The following is a 22,576-nucleotide window of genomic DNA, read 5'->3' on the forward strand; positions in this document are numbered from 1 at the left end:
CTGATCTCCTCAGTTCTGGTTTATGCGCTCAGCGCTACTTTGCGCTGAGACATTATAACGAAAGCATTGTTTGTGGCTGTCAGATCTGCACTGGCTCTGTGCGCCACAATCTCCTATTGGAGTCAGTCCTCCCCTCCACTATACTAGGGATAGCCTGTTTCCTTGTGCTAGTGTGTGTACCTCCTCCACGCCAGCTCATGCGTTGCATGCTGACTGTGGAGAATACACCACCAAGCCTTACAGTCCACCATTTAAATCCAGAAGCTCCAAGCGAATCCTCCAGTTATTGGCACAGTTCACATGCAAAAAAGGAAAGAAAGACACACGATCATAGTACGATCCGTTAATTCAACCGTATGGGGGCCAGCACCCTATGGGGTCCAATTGTGCAGCTTCTACTATGGGGTTACCTCTACTTCCGTGATAAATGACCAACAAATGGCACGCTCACATTGCTGCAAGGCTGCCCAGCCCTACAGACAGCAACCGCACTTTAGAGAGTTGACCAACTTCTTTTCATCGATTTATGATGCATCCAATCTCAAACAAAACAGTTGTTTTGCGCGGAGCCTGGAAGGGAAGCGACCAGCAGCAGGAGGAGACGTCCTCTGAGTGTTTTAATCATACATTCGCTTTTTACTTTGATGTTTGTGAGTATAACTCTTAACTTTTATACAATAAATAGTGGATTTTACACTATTGGAAGCCTTTCAGTTTATAGATATATGCCCCTACCCTGCTATCAAGTTGTGGAGGTGGACCATAACCCAGAGTACTGAGGCTGAGACTGCACACCCATTGAAACGAATACAGCTGTCTGTGAGTGTGGGCAGCGTGCTAAAAGGGTGAGCAGGACATTTATAGGTGTTGGTGCTTTATGTATCCAGCCGTTGTATAAGCAGGATTGCACTATGATAGTATCTCACTGTTTTGTTTGAGATTGGATGCATCATAAATCGATTAAAAGAATTTGGTCAACTCTCTAAAGTGCGGTTGCTGTCTGTAGGGCTGGGCAGCCTTGCAGCAAGGTGAGCGTGCCATTTGTTGGTCATTTATCACGGAAGTAGAGGTGACCCCATAGTAGAAGCTGCACAATTGGACCCCATAGGGTGCTGGCCCCCATACGGTTGAATTAACGGATCGTACTATGATCGTGTGTCTTTCTTTCCTTTTTTGCATGTGAACTGTGCCAATAACTGGAGGATTCGCTTGGAGCTTCTGGATTTAAATGGTGGACATTGGAGGATGCACTCAAAGAGAACTGTTTGCAGAAATTGAATTTTTGGGAAAGGGTAGCGCACTCCATAAGCAATAATTTAACTGATGAGATGTTCATGTGGCATCTAATTTGAGTTGCAGCAAGCCTTTGCATAGAGGGGAGGGTGAGAGGAGGGGAGCGCAATTGATAAAAAATACATATTTAAGAAAGTTAATTGTAAGTTTCCCTCCTCTTTTAATTTTCTCTGACGAATAAGGGTCTAAAAACAACTCTCAAATGACCTGAGGACAAAGATTATTTACCATCATAGTTTAGGGGAAGGATACAGAAAGCTGTCTCAGACATTTCAGCTGTCTGTTTCCACAGTTAGGAACATATTGAGGAAATGGAAGACCACAGGCTCAGTTCAAGTTAAAGGAGAACTGTAATGAGAGGTATATAGAGGCTGCTGTATTTATTTCCTTTTAAGCCAGTACTAGCCAACTGGTGGCCCGCGGGCCGCATCCAGCCCGCCAGGCCTCCTGTTGCGGCCCCCCAGTCCCCCGAGTCCCCAGAGCTGAGAGGACTTTTTTTTAAAACCCTTTCCCCCATGCTGCAGCTGCAGTAATTTAAATATTTACACCCCCTCTCCTCCCCTCATTCTCCCCCATGCTGCCGCCTCTAACACACCTCAGATTGGCGGCAAGCAGGAGAGTGAAACCAGCCAGACTGGCACATAGCAGCCGAACGGTGGACTTTAAGTGCTGGACGTGACCGATGATGTCACTTCCTCCATTTAAATTCACCATGTGGCTGCTATGCACCGGTCTGGCTGGTTCCGATCTCCTTCTCGACGCCGATCTGAGGTGTGTTAGAGGCGGCAGCACTGGGGAGAAAGAGGGGATGGAAGGGGGTGTAAATATTTACTTTTATGCAGCTGCAGCATGGGGGAGAATGAGGGGGTGTGTAAATATTTACATTCCAGGAGCCGCAGCATGGGGCAAAGGGATTATGGTGAAATCTGCGGCCAATCTGACTGGATTTTGTGGTGAAATCTGCGGCATATCTGACTGCATTGTGTGGTGAAATCTGCGGCCAATCTGACTGCATTTTGTGGAGAAATCTGCGGCCAATCTGACTGCATTTTCTGGTAAAATCTGCGACCAATCTGATTGCATTTTGTGGTGAAATCTGCGGTCAATCTGACTGCATTTTGTGGAGAAACCTGTGGCAAATCTGACTGCATTTTGTGGGGAAATCTGCGGCCAATCTGACTGCATTTTGTGGAGAATCTGATGCCAATCTGGTTTGCACTTTGTGATAAAATCTGCTATCACTCTAATTGCATTTTGTGGGGATACTGCTGCCAGATGTTTTTTTCCTTGGGGGGGGGGGATATTTGGGGAGGTCTGCCGACCCTCCACCATGTGGTCTGAAAAAAATGGCCGTCCGCGAAGTTGGACAGCACTGTTTTAAGCAATACCAGTTGGCTGGCTGCCCTGCTGATCTATTTGGCTGAAGAAGTGTCTGAATCACAACAGAAACAAGCATGCAGCTAATCTTGTCAGATCTGTCAAAATTGTCAGAAACACCTGATCTGCCGCATGCTTGTTCAGGGTCTATGGCTGAAAGTATTAGAGGCAGAGGATCAGCAGGACAGCCAGGCAACTAGTATTGCTTAAATGGAAATAAATATGGCAGCCTCCATATACCTCTCACTACAGTTCTCCTTTAAGGCTTGAAGTGGCAGACCAAGAAAAATCTCGGATAGACAGAAGCGATAAATGGTGAGCAGTCAGAGTCAACCCACAGACCAGCACCAAAGACCTACAACATCATCTTGCTACAGATGGAGTCACTGTGCATCGTTCAACCATTCGGCACACTTTACACAAGGAGATGCTGTATGCAAGAGTGGTGCAGAGGAAGCCTTTTCTCCACCCACAGCACAAACAGAGCCGATTGAGGTATGCTAAAGCACATTTGGACAAGCCAGCTTCATTTTGGAATAAGGTGCTGTGAACTGATGAAACTAAAATTGAGTTATTTGGGCATAACAAGAGGCGTTATGCATGGAGGAAAAAGAACACAGCATTCCAAGAAAAACACCTGCTACCGACAGTAAAATATGGTGGTGGTTCCATCATGCTGTGGGGCTGTGTGGCCAGTGCAGGGACTGGGAATCTTGTCAAAGTTGAGGGACACATGGATTCCAGTCAGTATCAGCAGATTCCGGAGACCAATGTCCAGGAATCAGTGACAAAGCTCAAGCTGTGCTGGGGCTGGATCTTTCAACAAGACAACCACCCTAAACGCTGCTCAAAATCCACTAAGGCATTCATGCAGAGGAACAAGTACAGCATTCTGGAATTGCCATCTCAGTCCCCAGACGTGAATATAATTGAAAATCTGTGGTGTGAGTTAAAGAGAGCTGTCTATGCTCAGAACTTAGCCATCAAACCTTAATGAACTAAGAGATGTTTTGTAAAGAGTAATGGTCCAAAATACCTTTAACCAGTACTATCCAGACTCTCATTGGAATTACAGGAAGCATTTAGAGGCTGTAATTTCTGCAAAAGGAGGAGCTACTAAATATTGATTTCATTTCTTTTTGTGGTGCCCAAATTTATGCACATGCCTAATTTTTTTTAACAGTTATTGCACACTTTCTGTAAATCCAATATTTAATTTCACTTCTCAAAAATCCCTGTGTGTGTATTTCCAACAATTTATACAGGAAAATCATGACGATTAACAAGGTTGCCCAAACTTTCCCATCCCACTGTAGATTTGTATTGTTGTTTTTTTTATACAAAGAGGTTAACATTATTATTTAAATAAGAATACTCAGGAGAAAAAAAAGTTAATTGAATAACGACCATAATGTGTTCCTGTCTGTGTCGGAAATATTTATCTGTTTCCCATCAGGAGAAAAGTTAGCTGAATACTCCCAGCTGAGTACAAGCATTACGATTAAAAAAAAAAATTCACGAATAAATGTTTTCTGGAGTTTAAATTCAAAGCGAGTTTACACCTTGATTAAGCATTGCTGTGACTTATATTGACTTATATCAGTGCTACACAAGTTCACACATAAGACATCCACATCCACAGGAGCTTATTGGGCTCAAGATATGCCCTTAGTCATAGTCACAGTCATAACATTAAATTTATTTAATGTTATTTTATTAAAAATGATCAATTTCAATGTGCAGCCAGCTATGAATGTCTAAATTTGACTGTAAACTAAAATAACAATCTTCTCTAACCATAACATAGGTTAATGCATTTTAGTGCACTTTTCAGCGTATGGACTGCTAATAACTCTGTTCTCTAAATATGTGCACAGAGAGAAGAAAACATTGCAACTTGTTCTAAATACCCGGGGTAATCAGAAAGCGCACCCATCTGGCATATTACTATTAACAACACCGGGGAATGGCTGCATCTGTGTCTGCAGGTGGAAAAAAATTATGTGAATTCTGAAATAATATTGGCAATAATTATTTTGATGTATATATCTGAAGTCATGTGAGAGGACTGTTTTTTTTTTTGGGAAGTTTGCTATTAATGATTTTTATAAAATGGGTGCAAGATTGAAGTTGTTAATTTTGCCTGTAACAAGATTCGAAGAAGAAAATGCGTTTAAATTGAATTATAAAATAGCCATTTAAAAAAAAAACATTTAAAAGTCAGTCAGTCAGTTTTATCATTTTTATAAAAACTTGCTTTGGTTACTTGTTTCTTCTTAAAATTTATAGACAAGTGTATCCTCAGCTATGGCTGCTTTTCAGATTGACCTCAGAAAATATTTCAGTACCCATCCTGAATAGCAATACCCATGACACCTCTTTACCTGTCTGTAGGACGAGACAGAAGAAGTTGAGTAGAAGACATTTGTTGGAGAGCAGAGAATTCTTCATGATTTTTAACCAGAATGTGAGAAAGCGCGGAGGAGCCGCCGCCATGAGCCGGCGGCGGGCGGCTCCTTCCGCACTCAGCCTTGTCTCGCACGGAGAGGCAGCCGCCTCCTCGCATCATGAGGCGGCTGCCTCCGTGCATGAGGCCGCAGAACGCGGCGAAACCGCGGGTCCCGCTGCGGAGTCACCGCTGAGCGGGGCTGCGCTGGCTGGGACTCGTAGTCCCTCTAGTTTTAGAGTGACGCGCGCGCGCGCACTCAGGCAGGGGATATATGGCAGCAAGGAAGGGGTCAGCTGACCAGGCTGGTCAGCTGATCCTGGCTCCACACCTCATTGGTCCAGCACTTAGGGAGGTGCTGGAGAGAGGATATGTATATATACTGCTAGCTGTTCATTTGTTCCTTGTCTGGCGTTGCGTTCACATACGTGGGAGCACCCAGATCCGTTAGTCAGATCCGTTAGTGTGCCGGGACCAGCTGGAGCTGTAATCCTACACTAAGCTAGATTTGTTGATAGCTTAAAGTACTAGTTTGATTGTGATTATTTGTTATGACCTTTGCCTGCCTCGACTATCCTTCTGAACCTTGACCTTGTACCTCGTTATCTCTGATACTCCGTTGCTGAACCCAGCCTGTACCTTGACTCCGCCTCTGCCTCCTGATTTTGTACTCCGATATTTCTGATACCCCGTTGCCGAACCCTGCCTGTACTTTGACTCCGCCTCTGCCTCTCGATCTTGTACTTTATCTGTCTGTGTGTGTACGACCTGGCTTGTCCGACCTCGAGAACCGACCTCACCATTGGAGGAGGTTCCTCGTTCTGTTAGTAACCCTTCCGCCTGAGGGTGACTTTCAGAAGATACTTCCTGCTAGCAGTCTGACTCCTCCCGTCTTGGAGAGCTCAGGGTTGCGGAAGTAATCTGTACAGTACGTCTTACTGTACTGAGGCCTAGTCCTCTAAGTGTTACTGTTACACCTAAACACTACACTCTACTCCGGTGAACAGAGGTTAGCTAGTATATTGGATTATCGGTGATACTGCAGATCACATATAATCTAGTATACGTCTGTATTCCCCGTGACGCTGCAGGTCATCGGTAATCAGACCTCTCTGCGCCCACCGATCGTTACAGAACGCCAGACCCAAAAAATGCAAATGGACGCACATACTGACCGTCTGGGCGCAATTGCCACTTCGGTGGAAAACATCAACCAAGTGCTGGGTAGCCACAAGACTATGATTGATGTCCTGTCAGGCTCTGTGCAAACCCTCCAGACGTCAGTTGATTCAGTGCAATCCTCTCCTAGTACTGACATACGTATGCCTGTACCTGAAAAATTTTCCGGCCACAAGTCTGACTTCCGGAATTTCAGGAGTAGAGTGCTATCATATTTTGAATTGAGACCCCGATCCTCGGGGACTGAGACCCAACGGGTCATTTTTATTAAAACGTTGCTGACTGGCGACTCCCAGTCCTGGGCATATAACCTACCCTCTACTGATATAGCTCTGACCTCAGTAGAAGAATTCTTTAAGGCCATGGCCGTAATTTACGACGACCCTGACCTTGCTGCGTCCTCTGAGCGGAAGCTCAAACTCCTACGGCAAGGCAGAGGTTCGGTTGAGGATTATGCGGCAGAGTTCCGTAGGTGGTCAGTCACGGCTCGATTTGACAACTTTGCTTTAATGGATTACTTCTTGTCTGGGTTGTCGGAGGAGGTCTCCGACTTAATGTTAACAGTACCCGAGCCCAAGACAGTTGACGAGGCCATATCATCGGCCATCTGAGTGGATCGCAGGTTGCGCCATCAGAGGCAGGCTAGGGGCAGTCACCGTGTCAGGGTGACATCATATGTGGCACCGTCCGCTACACCCCTAGTAACACCTTCTCCGCCTGTCTCTCCCTCCCCAGCCTTGCCGCCGCCCGAACCAATGCAGATTGGTCGGTCGAGACTGACCCAGGTAGAGCGAAGGCGAAGAATGACAGAACAGCTGTGCCTGTACTGTGCAGCAGCAGGGCATAGGGTGCGAAACTGTCCTAACAGGTCGGGAAACGAGTTTGCCTAGGAATAGTGGGGGGTGACACCCTAGGCACACAAACTGCACCCCTTAAGGAAAAGAAGTTACTGCTCCCTTGTACGGTTACATGGGAGAATAAGTCTATGGCCACTGAGGCATTTATTGATTCGGGCTCAGCGGCCAATTTTATGAATTTTGAGTTTGCGCAGGAATTGGGTATCCCCCTTTCTCCTGTGAGACCCCCCATTCAGGTCACAGCAGTGGACGATTCCCCTCTGCAACGGAATCGTGCACTGTCTCAGACTCCGGAGGTGAAGGTCACCATAGGGGTACTTCATGGGGAACAATTATCGTTTTTTGTATTGCACATGTCAACCTCCACTATCATCTTAGGCATGCCCTGGTTGCAACTCCACTCACCTCAAATAGACTGGGCCACAGGGCAGTTAACCACTTGGTCACCTCGTTGTTTTCAGCAGTGTTTGAGGAAGTTGACCCTGGGGCAAACCAGAATTCAGGTGGAGGGGGTACCCGACCAATATTCCGAGTATTCCGATGTGTTCTGTCCCAAGGCAGCAGACAAGTTGCCCCCACATCGCCCTTTCGATTGTCCCATTGACCTCCGTTCAGGATGTGTACCTCCCCGGGGTCATTTGTACAACCTGTTGGGACCCGAAAAAGTAGCCATGCAGGATTATATACGTGAAAACTTGGCCAAAGGTTTCATTCGGCCGTCTCGGTCACCTGCTGGAGCTGGTTTCTTTTTTGTTAAAAAGAAAGACGGAGGCCTGCGACCCTGCATTGATTATCGCGGCCTTAACAAAATTACAGTCAAGAACCGCTATCCCCTGCCACTGATAGACGATTTGTTCACACAAATTACAGACGCTAAAATCTTCTCTAAACTAGATTTGCGGGGCGCGTATAACTTGATACGCATAAGAAAGGGCGATGAGTGGAAGACGGCCTTTAATACACCAGACGGGCATTACGAGTACCTGGTGATGCCCTTTGGGCTCTGTAATGCCCCGGCCGTCTTCCAGGAACTCATTAACGAGGTATTTAGAGAGGTGTTGGGGAAATTTGTTTTAGTCTATCTTGATGATATTCTTATCTTCTCCAACAACCTCTCTGAACATAGAGACCATGTGAGGTTTGTTTTGAATCTGTTAAGGCAGAACTCCTTATATGCAAAACTTGAAAAATGTATCTTTGAAGTAACGTCCGTCGCCTTCTTGGGGTATATAATTTCCACCACAGGCCTGTCAATGGATCCTGCCAAGGTTTCGGCTGTGCTGGAGTGGCCACAGCCGGTGGGGTTGAAATCTCTGCAGCGCTTTCTTGGCTTTGCCAATTACTATAGACGGTTTATAAAGGGGTACTCCACAGTCATTTCTCCCCTTACAAGTCTCACCAAGAAAGGGGCAGATACAACTCACTGGTCTCCTGAGGCTTTACATGCTTTTTCCACTCTGAAGGGCCTATTCTGTTCAGCACCCATCCTCAGACATGTGGATACGTCCTTCCCGTTCATTGTGGAGGTGGATGCTTCAGAGGTAGGAGTGGGGGCTGTGCTGTCTCAGCGATCAGGCTTGCAGGGTAGAATGCACCCTTGCGCTTATTTCTCTCGCAGGTTTTCCCCTGCAGAGAAGAATTATGATATTGGTAATAGGGAGCTCCTGGCCATCAAATTAGCTTTCGAGGAATGGCGACATTGGTTAGAAGGAGCTGAGCATACCATTACGGTTTACACCGATCATAAGAACTTAGAATACATCGAGGGGGCTAAGAGGTTGAGCCCTCGTCAGGCTCGATGGTCGCTATTTTTCTCCAGGTTCACCTTCATCATTACATATACCCCGGGGAGCAAGAATGTTAAGGCAGATGCCTTGTTCAGATGCTTTGAGGCAGAGACAGCACAGCCCTCTGTTCCTGAGACCATTATTCCTCAGAGATTGATACTGGCAGCCACTGGTACTTGGGAGGATTGGAGGGAGACGCTGAGTCCCTTTCAGCAGGACATCCCGGAAGGGAAGCCCGCAGGGGTTCTGTTCGTTCCTCTGCTGTTTCGCCTTCAGGTTCTGGAGATGTTCCACGCACATAAGAATGCAGGGCATCCGGGGGCATCCAGAACACAAGATTTAGTAGCCAGATGCGCCTGGTGGCCTTCTCTGGCGGCGGATTGCAAGGAATATGTGAAGGAGTGTGTGACATGTGCCAAGAGTAAACCCTCCCGGCTGGCACCTGTCGGTACCTTGCAGTCATTGCCCACCCCGACTGAACCGTGGACCCACCTGTCCATGGATTTTGTAGGCGAACTTCCCAGGTCTGAGGGAATGGCGGTCATTTGGGTCGTGGTCGACCGGTTTAGCAAAATGGCCCATTTTGTACCTTTGAAAGGACTCCCCTCCGCTCAAGAACTGGCCGAGTTGTTCATTACGCATGTTTTTCGTTTGCACGGTATTCCCGAAAACATAGTTTCAGACAGGGGAGTTCAATTCGTCTCACGTTTTTGGAAAGCTTTTTGCCAGCTCATGGACATAAAACTGTCTTTCTCGTCTGGATATCACCCTCAGACCAACGGCCAGACTGAGAGAATAAATCAATCGTTAGAGCAGTTCTTAAGGTGTTATGTAGCTGAAGCACAGGACGATTGGGTCAGATTTCTGCCGTTTGCAGAATTTGCCCAAAATATTTTTAAAAAACTCGTCCTCCGGTTTTTCGCCTTTTCAAGTAGTGACGGGAAGATCACCCAAATTTTCCCCATTGCCTATAGCCTCCACTCCGTTTCCAGCCCTGGAGGTCTGGCAAAGGTCATTCAAGGACCTGTGGGGGACAGTAAGAAATAACCTGGAGAAGGCCTTCTTGAGTCAGAAGGGTCAAGCCGACAAGAGACGGTCGGTGGAGTGGAGATTCCAACCAGGAGACCCGGTTTGGGTATCCACACGTCACTTGGCCCTAAAACAACCTTCTAATAAGCTTGGTCCCAGGTTTGTGGGTCCATTTCCGATAACCAAAAAGATCAACAATGTTACTTATACTGTCGAACTTCCCACTAGCATGCGGGGGGTAAGGTCTTTTCATGTTCCCCTTCTTAAGCCAGCGGTCCAGGTGGGTCCCACTCCTCCCCCTCCTGTGTTGGTGGATGCCCAACCTGAATACGAGGTGGAAAAGATAATTGATTCACGTACTGTACAGAATTCGGTGCAATATCTCGTACATTGGAAGGGGTACGGCATTGAGGAGAGGCAATGGGTGCCTGGGAACCGCATGCATGCGGACGAGTTGGTGAGAGAGTTTCATGCGGCACATCCAGGGAAACCTGGAAGGAGCTGTCCGGAGTCTACTCCTCGGGGGGGGGGTACTGTGAGAAAGCGCGGAGGAGCCGCCGCCATGAGCCGGCGGCGGGCGGCTCCTTCCGCACTCAGCCTTGTCTCGCACGGGGAGGCAGCCGCCTCCTCGCATCATGAGGCGGCTGCCTCCGTGCATGAGGCCGCAGTTGGGTGCGGCGAGTAGCCCGCAGGTCCCCGCTGCGGAGTCACCGCTGAGCGGGGCTGCGCTGGCTGGGACTCGTAGTCCCTCTAGTTTTAGAGTGACGCGCGCGCGCGCACTCAGGCAGGGGATATATGGCAGCAAGGAAGGGGTCAGCTGACCAGGCTGGTCAGCTGATCCTGGCTCCACACCTCATTGGTCCAGCACTTAGGGAGGTGCTGGAGAGAGGATATGTATATATACTGCTAGCTGTTCATTTGTTCCTTGTCTGGCGTTGCGTTCACATACGTGGGAGCACCCAGATCCGTTAGTCAGATCCGTTAGTGTGCCGGGACCAGCTGGAGCTGTAATCCTACACTAAGCTAGATTTGTTGATAGCTTAAAGTACTAGTTTGATTGTGATTATTTGTTATGACCTTTGCCTGCCTCGACTATCCTTCTGAACCTTGACCTTGTACCTCGTTATCTCTGATACTCCGTTGCTGAACCCAGCCTGTACCTTGACTCCGCCTCTGCCTCCTGATTTTGTACTCCGATATTTCTGATACCCCGTTGCCGAACCCTGCCTGTACTTTGACTCCGCCTCTGCCTCTCGATCTTGTACTTTATCTGTCTGTGTGTGTACGACCTGGCTTGTCCGACCTCGAGAACCGACCTCACCATTGGAGGAGGTTCCTCGTTCTGTTAGTAACCCTTCCGCCTGAGGGTGACTTTCAGAAGATACTTCCTGCTAGCAGTCTGACTCCTCCCGTCTTGGAGAGCTCAGGGTTGCGGAAGTAATCTGTACAGTACGTCTTACTGTACTGAGGCCTAGTCCTCTAAGTGTTACTGTTACACCTAAACACTACACTCTACTCCGGTGAACAGAGGTTAGCTAGTATATTGGATTATCGGTGATACTGCAGATCACATATAATCTAGTATACGTCTGTATTCCCCGTGACGCTGCAGGTCATCGGTAATCAGACCTCTCTGCGCCCACCGATCGTTACACAGAAGGGTTAAAAGTGGAAGATATTAGCACTGGTAGCTTTTCCTTTCAAAGTAATTAACCAAATCCCCACCTAATACCCTTCCCCTTCTGCTCTGGCCATTGCTGCTCTCATGACATTACGGAAACTGTGGTGAGGATGATACGTATGTGAAAAATAATTTCACTGTAAATGACCACTTTCCAACATCTTGCAGAGAACTTTGGCTCAAAAAAGATGTAACCGTATAAGAGGAACTACTAAAATGTAAGCTGGTTTGTAATGCAGGTAGGTTCCTCTAATGCAACCCCTCCTCCTCGGCCGCCGCTTACCGCCTCTTACCTTCCTCAAATGGCGGACGACTCCTGGAGCAGGACATCCTCACCAGGTCCCCCTCACCTGTCCTGTCCAGGAATCAGTGACAAAGCTCAAGCTGCACCTGGGCTGGATCTGAACAACAAGACAGCCACCCTAAACGCTGCTCAAAATCCACTAAGGCATTCATGCAGAGGAACAAGTACAGCATTCTGGAATTGCCATCTCAGTCCCCAGAGCTGAATATAATTGAAAATCTGTGGTGTGAGTTAAAGAGAGCTGACCATGCTCAGAACTTAGCCATCAAACCTGAATGAACTAGAGATGTTTTGTAAAGAGTAATGGTCCAAAATACCTTTGACCAGTACTATCCAGACTCTCATTGGAACCTACAGGAAGCATTTAGAGGCTGTAATTTCTGCAAAAGGAGGATCTACTAAATATTGATTTCATTTCTTTTTGTAGTGCCCACATTTTTGCACATGCCTAATTTTTTTAAACAATTATTGCACACTTTCTGTAAATCCAATATTTAATTTCACTTCTCAAAAATCCCTGTGTGTGTATCTCCAACAATTTATACAGGAAAATCATGACGATTAACAAGGTTGCCCAAACTTTCGCATCCCACTGTAGATTTGTATTGTTTTTTTTTTAATACAAAGAGATTAACATTATTATTTAAATAAGAATACTCAGGAGAAAAAAAAGTTCATTGAATAACGACCATAATGTGTTCCTGTCTGTGTCGGAAATATTTATCTGTTTCCCATCAGGAGAAACGTTAGCGGAATACTCCCAGCTGAGTACAAGCATTGCGATAAAAAACCCCAACAAATTTTCACGAATAAATGTTCTCTGGAGTTTTAATTCAAAGCGAGTTTACACCTTGATTAAGCATTGCTGAGACTTATATTCACTTATATCAGTGCTTTACAAGTTCACACATAAGACATCCACATCCACAGGAGCTTATTGGGCTCAAGATATGCCCTTAGTCATAGTCATAGTCATAACATTCCATTTATTTAATGCTATTTTATTAAAAATGATCAATTTTAATGTGCAGCCAGCTATGAATGTCTAAATTTGACTGGAAACTAAAATAACAATCTTCTCTAACCATAAGATAGATTAATGCATTTTGGTGCACTTTTCAGCGTATGGACTGCTAATTAACTCTGTTCTCTAAATATGTGCACAGAGAGAAGAAAACATTGCAACTTGTTCTAAATACCTGGGGTAATCAGAAAGCACACCCATCTGGCATATTACTATTAACAACACTGTGGAATGGCTGCATCTGTGCCTGCAGGTGGAAAAATTATGTGAATTCTGAAATAATATTGTCAATAATTATTTAGATGTATATATCTGAAGTCATGTGAGAGGACTGTTTTTTTTGGAAGATTGCTTTTAATGACTTTTGTACAATGGGTGCAAGATTAAAGTTGTTAATTTTGCCTGTAACAAGAATTGAAGAAGAAAATGTGTTTAAATTGAATTATAAATTAAGTTCTAGGATAAGTAATAAAACAAATTTTGGATTTATCTTAGTCATTTAAAAAAAAAATATTTAAAAGTCAGTTTTATCATTTTTATAAAAAACTTGCTTTGGTCACTTGTTTCTTCTTAAATCTTTGAATTTATAGACAAGTGTATCCTCAGCTATGGCTGCTTTTCAGATTGACCTCACAGAAAATTATTCAGTACCCATCCTGAATAGTAATACCCATGACATCTCTTTACCTGTCTGTAGGACGAGACAGAAGAAGTTGAGTAGAAGACATTTGTTGGAGAGCAGAGAATTCTTCATGATTTTCAACCAGAGGGTTTAAAAGTGGAAGATATTAGTACTGGTAGCTTTTCCTTTCAAAGTAATTAACTAAATCCCCACCTAATACCCTTCCCCTTCTGCTCCGGCCATTGCTGCTCTCATGACATCACGGAAACTGTGGTGAGGATGATACAGATGTGAAAAATTATTTCACTGTAAATGATCATTTTACAACATCTTGCAGAGAACTTTGGCTCAAAAAAGATGTAACCGTTTAAGAGGAACTACTAAAATGTAAGCTGTTTTGTAATGCAAAGGCTTATTTTGAGTGTTTTCCTGTTTGCTGAGGGCTTAAAAAGTATTTTTGTATGGTATAAAAACATCTCCTGTGAGAAAACTCAAGAGAAAAAAAATATTGAATAGGTGTCAATGGGCCTGATCCAAATCACTTTTTCTCCTCCTAAGGTAGCAAGTTTTCTCCTAGTTGATATTTTCACATCTTATCAATAAAATGCTTTTTAAAGGGACTCCAGCAGTGCAGAGACTATGGAAAGATGCATACCATTTTGAAGGTCTTTATCTCCTCTTTCCAACGATATATAAACCGGCGCCCTACGCCTTTTAGTTTTCGATATTTTAGCGAAATAGCGAAAACTAAAAGGCGTAGGGCGGCGGTTTATATATTGTTGGAAAGAGGTGAAAGAGAGCTTCAAAATGGTAAGCATCTTTCCATAGTTTCTGCACTGCTGGAGTCCCTTTAAAGGGAACCTTAACTGAGAGGGATATGGATGTTTCCTTTTAAACAATACCAGTTGCCTGGCAGTCCTGCTGATCTCTACTGCTGCAGTAGTGACTGAATCACAACCCTGAAACAAGCATGCAGCTAATCCAGTCTGACTTCAGTCAGAGCACCTGATCTGCATGCTTGTTCAGGGGCTGGGGCTAAAAGTAATAGAGACACAGGATCAGCAGGAGGGCCAGGCAACTGGTATTATTTTAAAAGGAAAAATCCACATCCTTCTCAGTTTAGGTTCCCTTTAAGCCACCAGCAAGCAAGAAAATACTTACAATTTTGACAGTACACTTTCACTTACTTGTTGGTACCTTTTCAACTGAAGAGTGCTGAAACATTATTTTAAACAAAAGATAACAATTATATCCTAGGAGAAAACTTAGGAGAAAAAGTGAATTGATAAGGCCAAATGTGTTATACAACTTTGGGACTGATCATGTGATTAAAGGGGCACTACAGCGAAAAACTGTAAAATTTAAAATATGTGCAAACATATACAAATAAGAAGTACATTTTTTCCAGAGTAAAATGAGCCATAAATTACTTTTCTCCTATAATGCTGTCACTTACAGTAGGTAGTAGAAATCTGACAGAAGTGACAGGTTTTGGACTAGTCCATCTCTTCATAGGGGATTCTCAGCAAGGCTTTAATTCTTTATAAAGATATTCCCTAAAAAGGATTTAAACACTGATGCTGGCCAGCTTCCCTGCTCCCTACACAGTTTTTTGGCAGTTGGACAGAGCAACTGCCATTCACTAAGTGCTTTTGAAAATAAATATATCCCTGAGAATCCCCTATAAAGAGATAGACTAGTCCAAAGCCTGTCACTTCTGTCACACTTCTACTACCTACTGTAAGTGACAGCAACATAGGAGAAAAGTAATTTATGGCTCATTTTCACTTGGGAAAAAATGTACTTCTTATTTGTATATGTTTGCACTTACAGGGAGTGCAGAATTATTAGACAAGTTGTATTTTTGAGGAATAATTTTATTATTGAACAACAACCATGTTCTCAATGAACTCAAAAAACTAATTAATATCAAAGCTGAATATTTTTGAAAGTAGTTTTTAGTTTGTTTTTAGTTTTAGCTATTTTAGGGGGATATCTGTGTGTGCATAATTATTAGGGAACTTAACAAAAAACAAATATATATCCATTTCAATTATTTATTTTTACCAGTGAAACCAATATAACATCTCAACATTCACAAATATACATTTCTGACATTCAAAAACAAAACAAAAACAAATCAGTGACCAAAATAGCCACCTTTCTTTGCAAGGACACTCAAAAGCCAGCCATCCATGGATTCTGTCAGTGTTTTGATCTGTTCACCATCAACATTGCGTGCAGCAGCAACCACAGCCTCCCAGACACTGTTCAGAGAGGTGTACTGTTTTCCCTCCTTGTAAATCTCACATTTTATGATGGACCACAGGTTCTCAATGGGGTTCAGATCAGGTGAACAAGGAGGCCATGTCATTAGTTTTTCTTCTTTTATACCCTTTCTTGCCAGCCACGCTGTGGAGTACTTGGACGCCTGTGATGGAGCATTGTCCTGCATGAAAATCATGTTTTTCTTGAAGGATGCAGACTTCTTCCTGTACCACTGCTTGAAGAAGGTGTCTTCCAGAAACTGGCAGTAGGACTGGGAGTTGAGCTTGACTCCATCCTCAACCCGAAAAGGCCCCACAAGCTCATCTTTAATGATACCAGCCAAAACCAGTACTCCACCTCAACCTTGCTGGCGTCTGAGTCGGACTGGAGCTCTCTGCCCTTTACCAATCCAGCCACGGGCCCATCCATCTGGCCCATCCAGACTCACTCTCATTTCATCAGTCCCTAAAACCTTAGAAAAATCAGTCTTGAAATATTTCTTGGCCCAGTCTTGACGTTTCAGCTTGTGTGTCTTGTTCAGTGGTGGTCGTCTTTCAGCCTTTCTTACCTTGCCCATGTCTCTGAGTATTGCACACCTTGTGCTTTTGGGCACTCCAGTGATGTTGCAGCTGTGAAATATGGCCAAACTGGTGGCAAGTGGCATCTTGGCAGCTGCACGCTTGACTTTTCTCAGTTCATGGGCAGTTATTTTGTGCCTTGGTTTTTCCACACCCTTCTTGTGACCCTGTTGACTATTTTGAATGAAACGCTTGATTGTTCGATGATCACGCTTCAGAAGCTTTGCAATTTTAAGAGTGCTGCATCCCTCTGCAAGATATCTCACTATTTTTGACTTTTCTGAGCCTGTCAACTCCTTCTTTTGACCCATTTTGCCAAAGGAAAGGAAGTTGCCTAATAATTATGCACACCTGATATAGGGTGTTGATGTCATTAGACCACACCTCTTCTCATTACAGAGATGCACATCACCTAATACGCTTAATTGGTAGTAGGCTTTCGAGCCTATACAGCTTGGAGTAAGACAACATGCATAAAGAGGCTGATGTGGTCAAAATACTCATTTGCCTAATAATTCTGCACTCCCTGTTGTAACGATTGCGGAATAATCTCTGTGATCAGTGCACAAGGCGTGCGCTGACACGGCGCAAATTCACCACAAGCGTATGAAAGGGTGAACCCAGCTTTGGTACAAGCACCAGTAGAGGGAGATTCCCACCGGCAGGTGGAGCTGTGGAGTGCAGAGGAGCAAGCCTCTGTACTGCCACAGATGCCAGATGAGAATTGTCCGAATTGCAACCGAGCAGGGCAAGGTAGCCCTTAAAGAGAGAGAGCACAGCGACAGGGTGTATGTGTGTTCACCAATCTAGTCGCCAACCCGCGACGATGAACACACATTCGTGAAGATCAGGTGAGAAGGCAATCGCAAGAGATGGCGATTGCCAACAGTGACACAAGACAGAATAAGCACAGAAAAGGGAAGTATGTATGTCCACCAATCTTGTCGCTAACCTGCGACGGTGAACACACAACAGAGGAAACCAAGTGAGAACGCAATCGCAAGAGCAGCGATTGCGAATGAGAATGAGCACAGGGACAGAATGTATGTGTGTACACCAATCCAGTCGCCAACCCGCGACGGTGCACACACAACAGCAGAAACAGAATAGGAACGCAATCACGAGAGAGGCGATTGCCAGAGGTGACACAAGACTTAGCAGAGGTAACCCAGAAGCAGAGCAAAGGCACAGGAAATAATACAATGAGAATGATAAGGAAAATAACAAACGCTAACTAAACGCGAACACCGCACTCATTCGCAACAGCGAACGCGTTTACAGCGCGGTCTCCACACGATAAGCGCAACAGAGACAAGCACGCCACCCTCACTAACCACCGACACACAAACACGAAACAGAGAACGCGAGCGCTTGCTCAACGGTTCCCTCACCGAGCCTACAGCAAGCGTTCGTATCAGACAAGACAGACAGACGTAAAGACAACAGGAATATGAGAGATATGATCCACCGCTCTTTCCGCCAGAGCGAGTGCGATCCGGGTTCAGGGATAGGATAGGAAAGATCCACTGCTCTTCCGCCAGAGCAAGTGTGAACCAAGTAGGGAAACAGTGTTAGCAGGATCCACTGCTCTTTCCGCCAGAACGAGTTCGATCCAAGTAAAGCAACAGAACTTAGCAGGATCCACTGCTCTTTCCGCCAGAGCGAGTGTGATCCAAGTATAGAACAGAGTTAGCAGGATCCACTGCTCTTTCCGCCAGAGCGAGTGCGATCCAAGTACAGCAAGATGAGTTAGCCAGTAGCAACTGCTGAGCCAGCTTACCCTCCAAGAATACAGATCATAAGGATCCACAGCCGCTACAGCTAGAGGCAAGTGCAATCCAAGCAGATGGACCGCTGCTCTGGTTAGCACACACAGACAGAACAGGCAATACAAATAATACAACCTGACTGACCTAGAGGGGTGTCTAAAACAGCCCCCAGGAATACTCTAAGATAATTCCAACAAGCAATAGCACGGCTGACACTCAAGGAGTGTTACAACAAACCATTAAGGAATGACCAGCAAAGGATTGTGGGTAGACCCAGCCTTTATACTGCCAGCAGCTAGGTGATTTGCATAACAAACATATGCAAATCCCTCAGCAGCAGAGCAGGTCTGGAACTTGCAAAGCAAAGCCAGGTCTCTTATCCAGAGATCTGCATCCCTTAGACATAAGGAATGGTCAAACAGCTGTCTGCCTGTGCAGCCAGCTGAGCGGATCATTACACCTGTATTTTCAATTTTACAGTTTTTCGCTGTAGTGCCCCTTTAAGTACTTTTACTCCAGACGGAGCATCTGTGCAGTAAAGTGGACCTGATCGGGTTTGGCTATTTCTACAGGAACTCGAGCAGCAAGATGGAACTCCGCCTGTGCTGGATCCCAAAGGTAAATATCACCGCGTGCTGCAGGTTCTATTGCACCTGTGGGCTTCCGCCAACAAGCTTGTCAATGGGTTTTTTGGGGGTCCCAGCACTTAATCGGTGGTACACAAGAGGGTGGGGGAAGTCTCATTATGAGGTAAGTACTGAGGTAAGTACCCCATAGGGCACAGGTGTCAAACTCAGTGGTGCTGCAAAATTTCGCATGTGCGAAACTTCGCATCAAAATTCACCATTTTCAGTCGTAATGTTAATGAGTGAATGTGTAGTAAATTACACGTGAATCGTAAATGTAATGTGAAATTTTACACAACTTCGTAATTTTGCGAAATTACGATTCATTACGAAAAGGGTCACTTAGTATAATTTGGCGAGTATTTTGATTGGTGTATGCTTACAAATTTCAGCATTTGGTCATAGTGCACAAGCGCATTGACAAGTTTAATGCAAAAATTAATGCGCAAGTAATGTGAAATTACACTTTGCAATTACGTTTCAATGCGAAGTACCGTAGCCATAATTTTTCGATGCAAAATTTTTTGATAAATTTGCGAAACTAAGTTTTTGGGCCATTACGACCACCACTGGTCAAACTCCAGGCCTGGAGGTCCAGATCCATGCCAGTGTTTAGGATGGACTGAGTGTTCTAACTGGTGGACCACACCTTTCCTGATTCAGACCCATCAATTAATTTGAGCTGTGTCAAAATGTGTGAGGACCTCGGCCTTCGAAGGACTGCTTTGATATCCCTGTCATAGGGACACTTTTTTCCTTACAGGTTCCCTTAATAGGAACTTATCTAATGACAGTTGATTTTGCCTACTTTTGAGGATTTCACAGAAATGTGACATTGTCACTACACTTAGAATAAGTACCATGCTGCAAGGAGAGATGAGCCATCAGCTCAGTTGTGATGACGTGACGTGTGTATAGTATACGTTCTGTGCTTGTATAGCAAGACGTTGCTTGCTTGCATAAAAGGCCACATTCCACATTCCTATTTCACGTTTATTGGGATTTCCCCCTGAGGATTGCTGTTTGAGCAGATCAATGTCGCACCAGGAAGCTCAGGTGTGAAATTAGAAAATCTGGATGCCAGAGTTCAGTGGGGAAGCAACATGAAAGGATGCCAGAGGTGGCATACTGCAAGCAGAAAAAAAAATAGAATTACAGGAGGACACTGCATTGACTGCATGCTGGTTTCAGGTGTGCAACTCAGAAACTACCAAAGACAGAATCAGCATCATCATAATAAAGCAAGTAGCATTTTTGAAAAGTAAGAATCATGGTTGTCCACTTGCCCCTATATCCCTCTCACTTTAATGCCAAATTGTCCTTAATTCACTAAGATCATGCTGGAGATAATAAGGCAAGAGAAAACTTACCACCGCACAGTGATCTGTATTTTCAGTGTCAATTCACTAAACAAGCTTGCGTTATTAAGGTGTAGAGATTTATGTGAGAGAGTTATCTTATCATTTCTGTCCTTAGGTTACATCCTCTGTAGTTATTTTCACATGCAGTTAATTAACAGCCTGTCTTTAACTTTAGAATTCTGAAGTTATTTTAAAGGGGTTCCGTAGGGGTGGGCTGAGGATAAAAACCGCCACTTACCTGGGGCTTCTATCTGCCCCATGTAGCAGTAATGTCCCACGCCGTCCTCCTCCGATCTGCCATTCCTCGCCACCGGGCAATTATTCATCTGTCATAGCCGAATAATGCGCTTCAGTTTGCATCATCGAAAGCTTACTGCGCAAGCGCAGTATGAAGTTTTCTTGTACTGCATTTTGTGGAGAAATCTGCGGTCAATCTGACTGCATTTTGTGGTGAAATCTGCGGCCAATCTGGTTGCACTTTGTGTTTGTAACGTTTGCGGAATCGTTTTCGGGGTCAGCTCACGAAATGCGCACTGACACAACGAAAACCTTCCACAAGCGTATAATTAAGTGAACCCAGGCTAGGTGCAATGCACCAGCAGAGGGCAATTCCCACCGGCAGATGGCGCTGTGGAGTGCAGACGAGTACAACCGCTGCACGGCCACAGATGCCAGATGGGGATTGTACAGATCAAGACAATGTGGGGCTGAACAGCCCTTAAAGAGAAAGAGCACAGGTACAGGATGAATGTGTGTTCACCAATCTAGTTGCGACCCTGCGACACATCAGCAGAAACAAAAGTACGAACACGATTGCGAGAAAGGCGATCACCAGAAGTGACACAAGACAGATCAGAACAGAACACGAGAGGAGCAAAGGCACAGCAAACAACAATGAGAAAATAACGAAAACAACAAACGCTAACTAAACGCGAACACCGCACTCATTTGCAACAGTGAACACGTTCACAGCGCGGTCTCCGCACGTTAAGTGCTACAGAGGCAAGCACGCCACCCTAACTAACCACCGACAGACAAACATGGAACAGAGTACGTGAGCGCTTGCTTAACGGTTACCTCACCAAGCCTACAGCAAGCGTTCGTATCAGACAAGACAGACAAACGGAAAACAGGAATAAGAAAGGAAAGATCCACTGCTCTTTCCTTCAGAGCGAGTGCGATCCGGGTTCAGGAACAGGCTAGGAAAGATCCACTGCTCTTACCGCCAGAGCGAGTGCAATCCGGGTTCAGAAACAGGATTGCAGATCAGAAGGATCCACAGCTGCTACCGCTAGGGGCTAGTGCGATCCAAGCAAGACAGGCAGATAAAATAGCTGGTAGCAACCGCTGCTCCAGCTATACTCCAAGAAAGCAGATCAGAAGGATACACAGCCGCTACCGCTAGAGGCTAGTGCGATCCAAGCAAGACAGACAGATGAGATAGCTGGTAGCAACCGCTGCTCCAGCTATACTCCAAGAAAGCAGATCAGAAGGATCCACAGCCGCTACCGCTAGAGGCTAATGCGATCCAAGCAAGACAGATGAACAGAAGGGGCTACCAGTAGCAACCGCTGCTCTGGTTAGCACCCCCAGACAGACAGAACGATTTCCTGACGACCACCGTTGGAGACAGGACAATCGCAACAGAGAGGCAATACAGACAAAATAGATAATAGGCTAACTGCACTAGAGAAGCTGCCTAGTGCAGTCCCAAGAATTACTCTAAGATAACTTCAACAAGAAATAGCACGGCTGACACTCTAGGAGTGTTTCAACAAACCAAGATGGACGACCAGCAAAGCATTCTGGGAGCAGAAGGCTTTTATACTGCCAGCCCTCAAAGGAGATAGCTGGGCAATTTGCATGTATGCAAATCCCTCAGCAAAGCAACTCTGAAAGTTGCAAGATGAAGCCAGGTCTCTTTTCCAGAGACTTGCATCCCTCAGACATAAGGAATGATCAAACAGCTGTCTGCCTGTGCAGTCAGCTGAGCGGATCATTACAGTGTTAAAATCTGCAATCACTCTAATTACATTTTGTGGGGATACTGCTGCTGTGATTTTTTTTTCCTTTGGAAGGTTTGGGGGGGAGGGGAGGGGGGATATTTGGGGAGGTCTACCGCCCTCCACCATGTGGTCTGAAAAAAATGGCCCTCCATGCCCGCGAAGTTGGACAGAACTGTTTTAAGCAATACCAGTTGGCTGGCTGCCCTGCTGATCTATTTGGCTGAAGTAGTGTCTGAATCACACCACAAACAAGCATGCAGCTAATCTTGTCAGATCTGTCAAAATTGTCAGAAACACCTGATCTGCTGCATGCTTGTTCAGGGTCTATGGCTGAACGTATTAGATGCAGAGGATCAGCAGGACAGCCAG

General features: G+C 45.2%; 1 protein-coding gene across 3 annotated transcripts in view; it reads right to left on the reverse strand.

Annotated features, from left to right (window-relative positions):
- Nucleotides 1-22,576, reverse strand: part of LOC137528787 (polymeric immunoglobulin receptor-like) — a 188,192-nt gene that overhangs the window by 160,581 nt on the left and 5,035 nt on the right. The window contains exon 1 of one of the 3 annotated variants that reach the window (XM_068250366.1): nt 5,055-5,134. The exons of 1 other annotated variant lie outside the window; for it this stretch is intronic. In XM_068250366.1, the coding sequence (XP_068106467.1) occupies nt 5,055-5,121 (67 nt within the window). In that variant the 5' untranslated portion in view covers nt 5,122-5,134. Of the gene's footprint in view, nt 1-5,054; nt 5,135-22,576 lie in introns of those variants that run through there. One more of the 3 variants, XM_068250365.1, reaches the window with a different exon arrangement.

This window comes from Hyperolius riggenbachi, chromosome 8 (assembly GCF_040937935.1).
Source record: "Hyperolius riggenbachi isolate aHypRig1 chromosome 8, aHypRig1.pri, whole genome shotgun sequence".
Taxonomy (NCBI): domain Eukaryota; kingdom Metazoa; phylum Chordata; class Amphibia; order Anura; family Hyperoliidae; genus Hyperolius; species Hyperolius riggenbachi.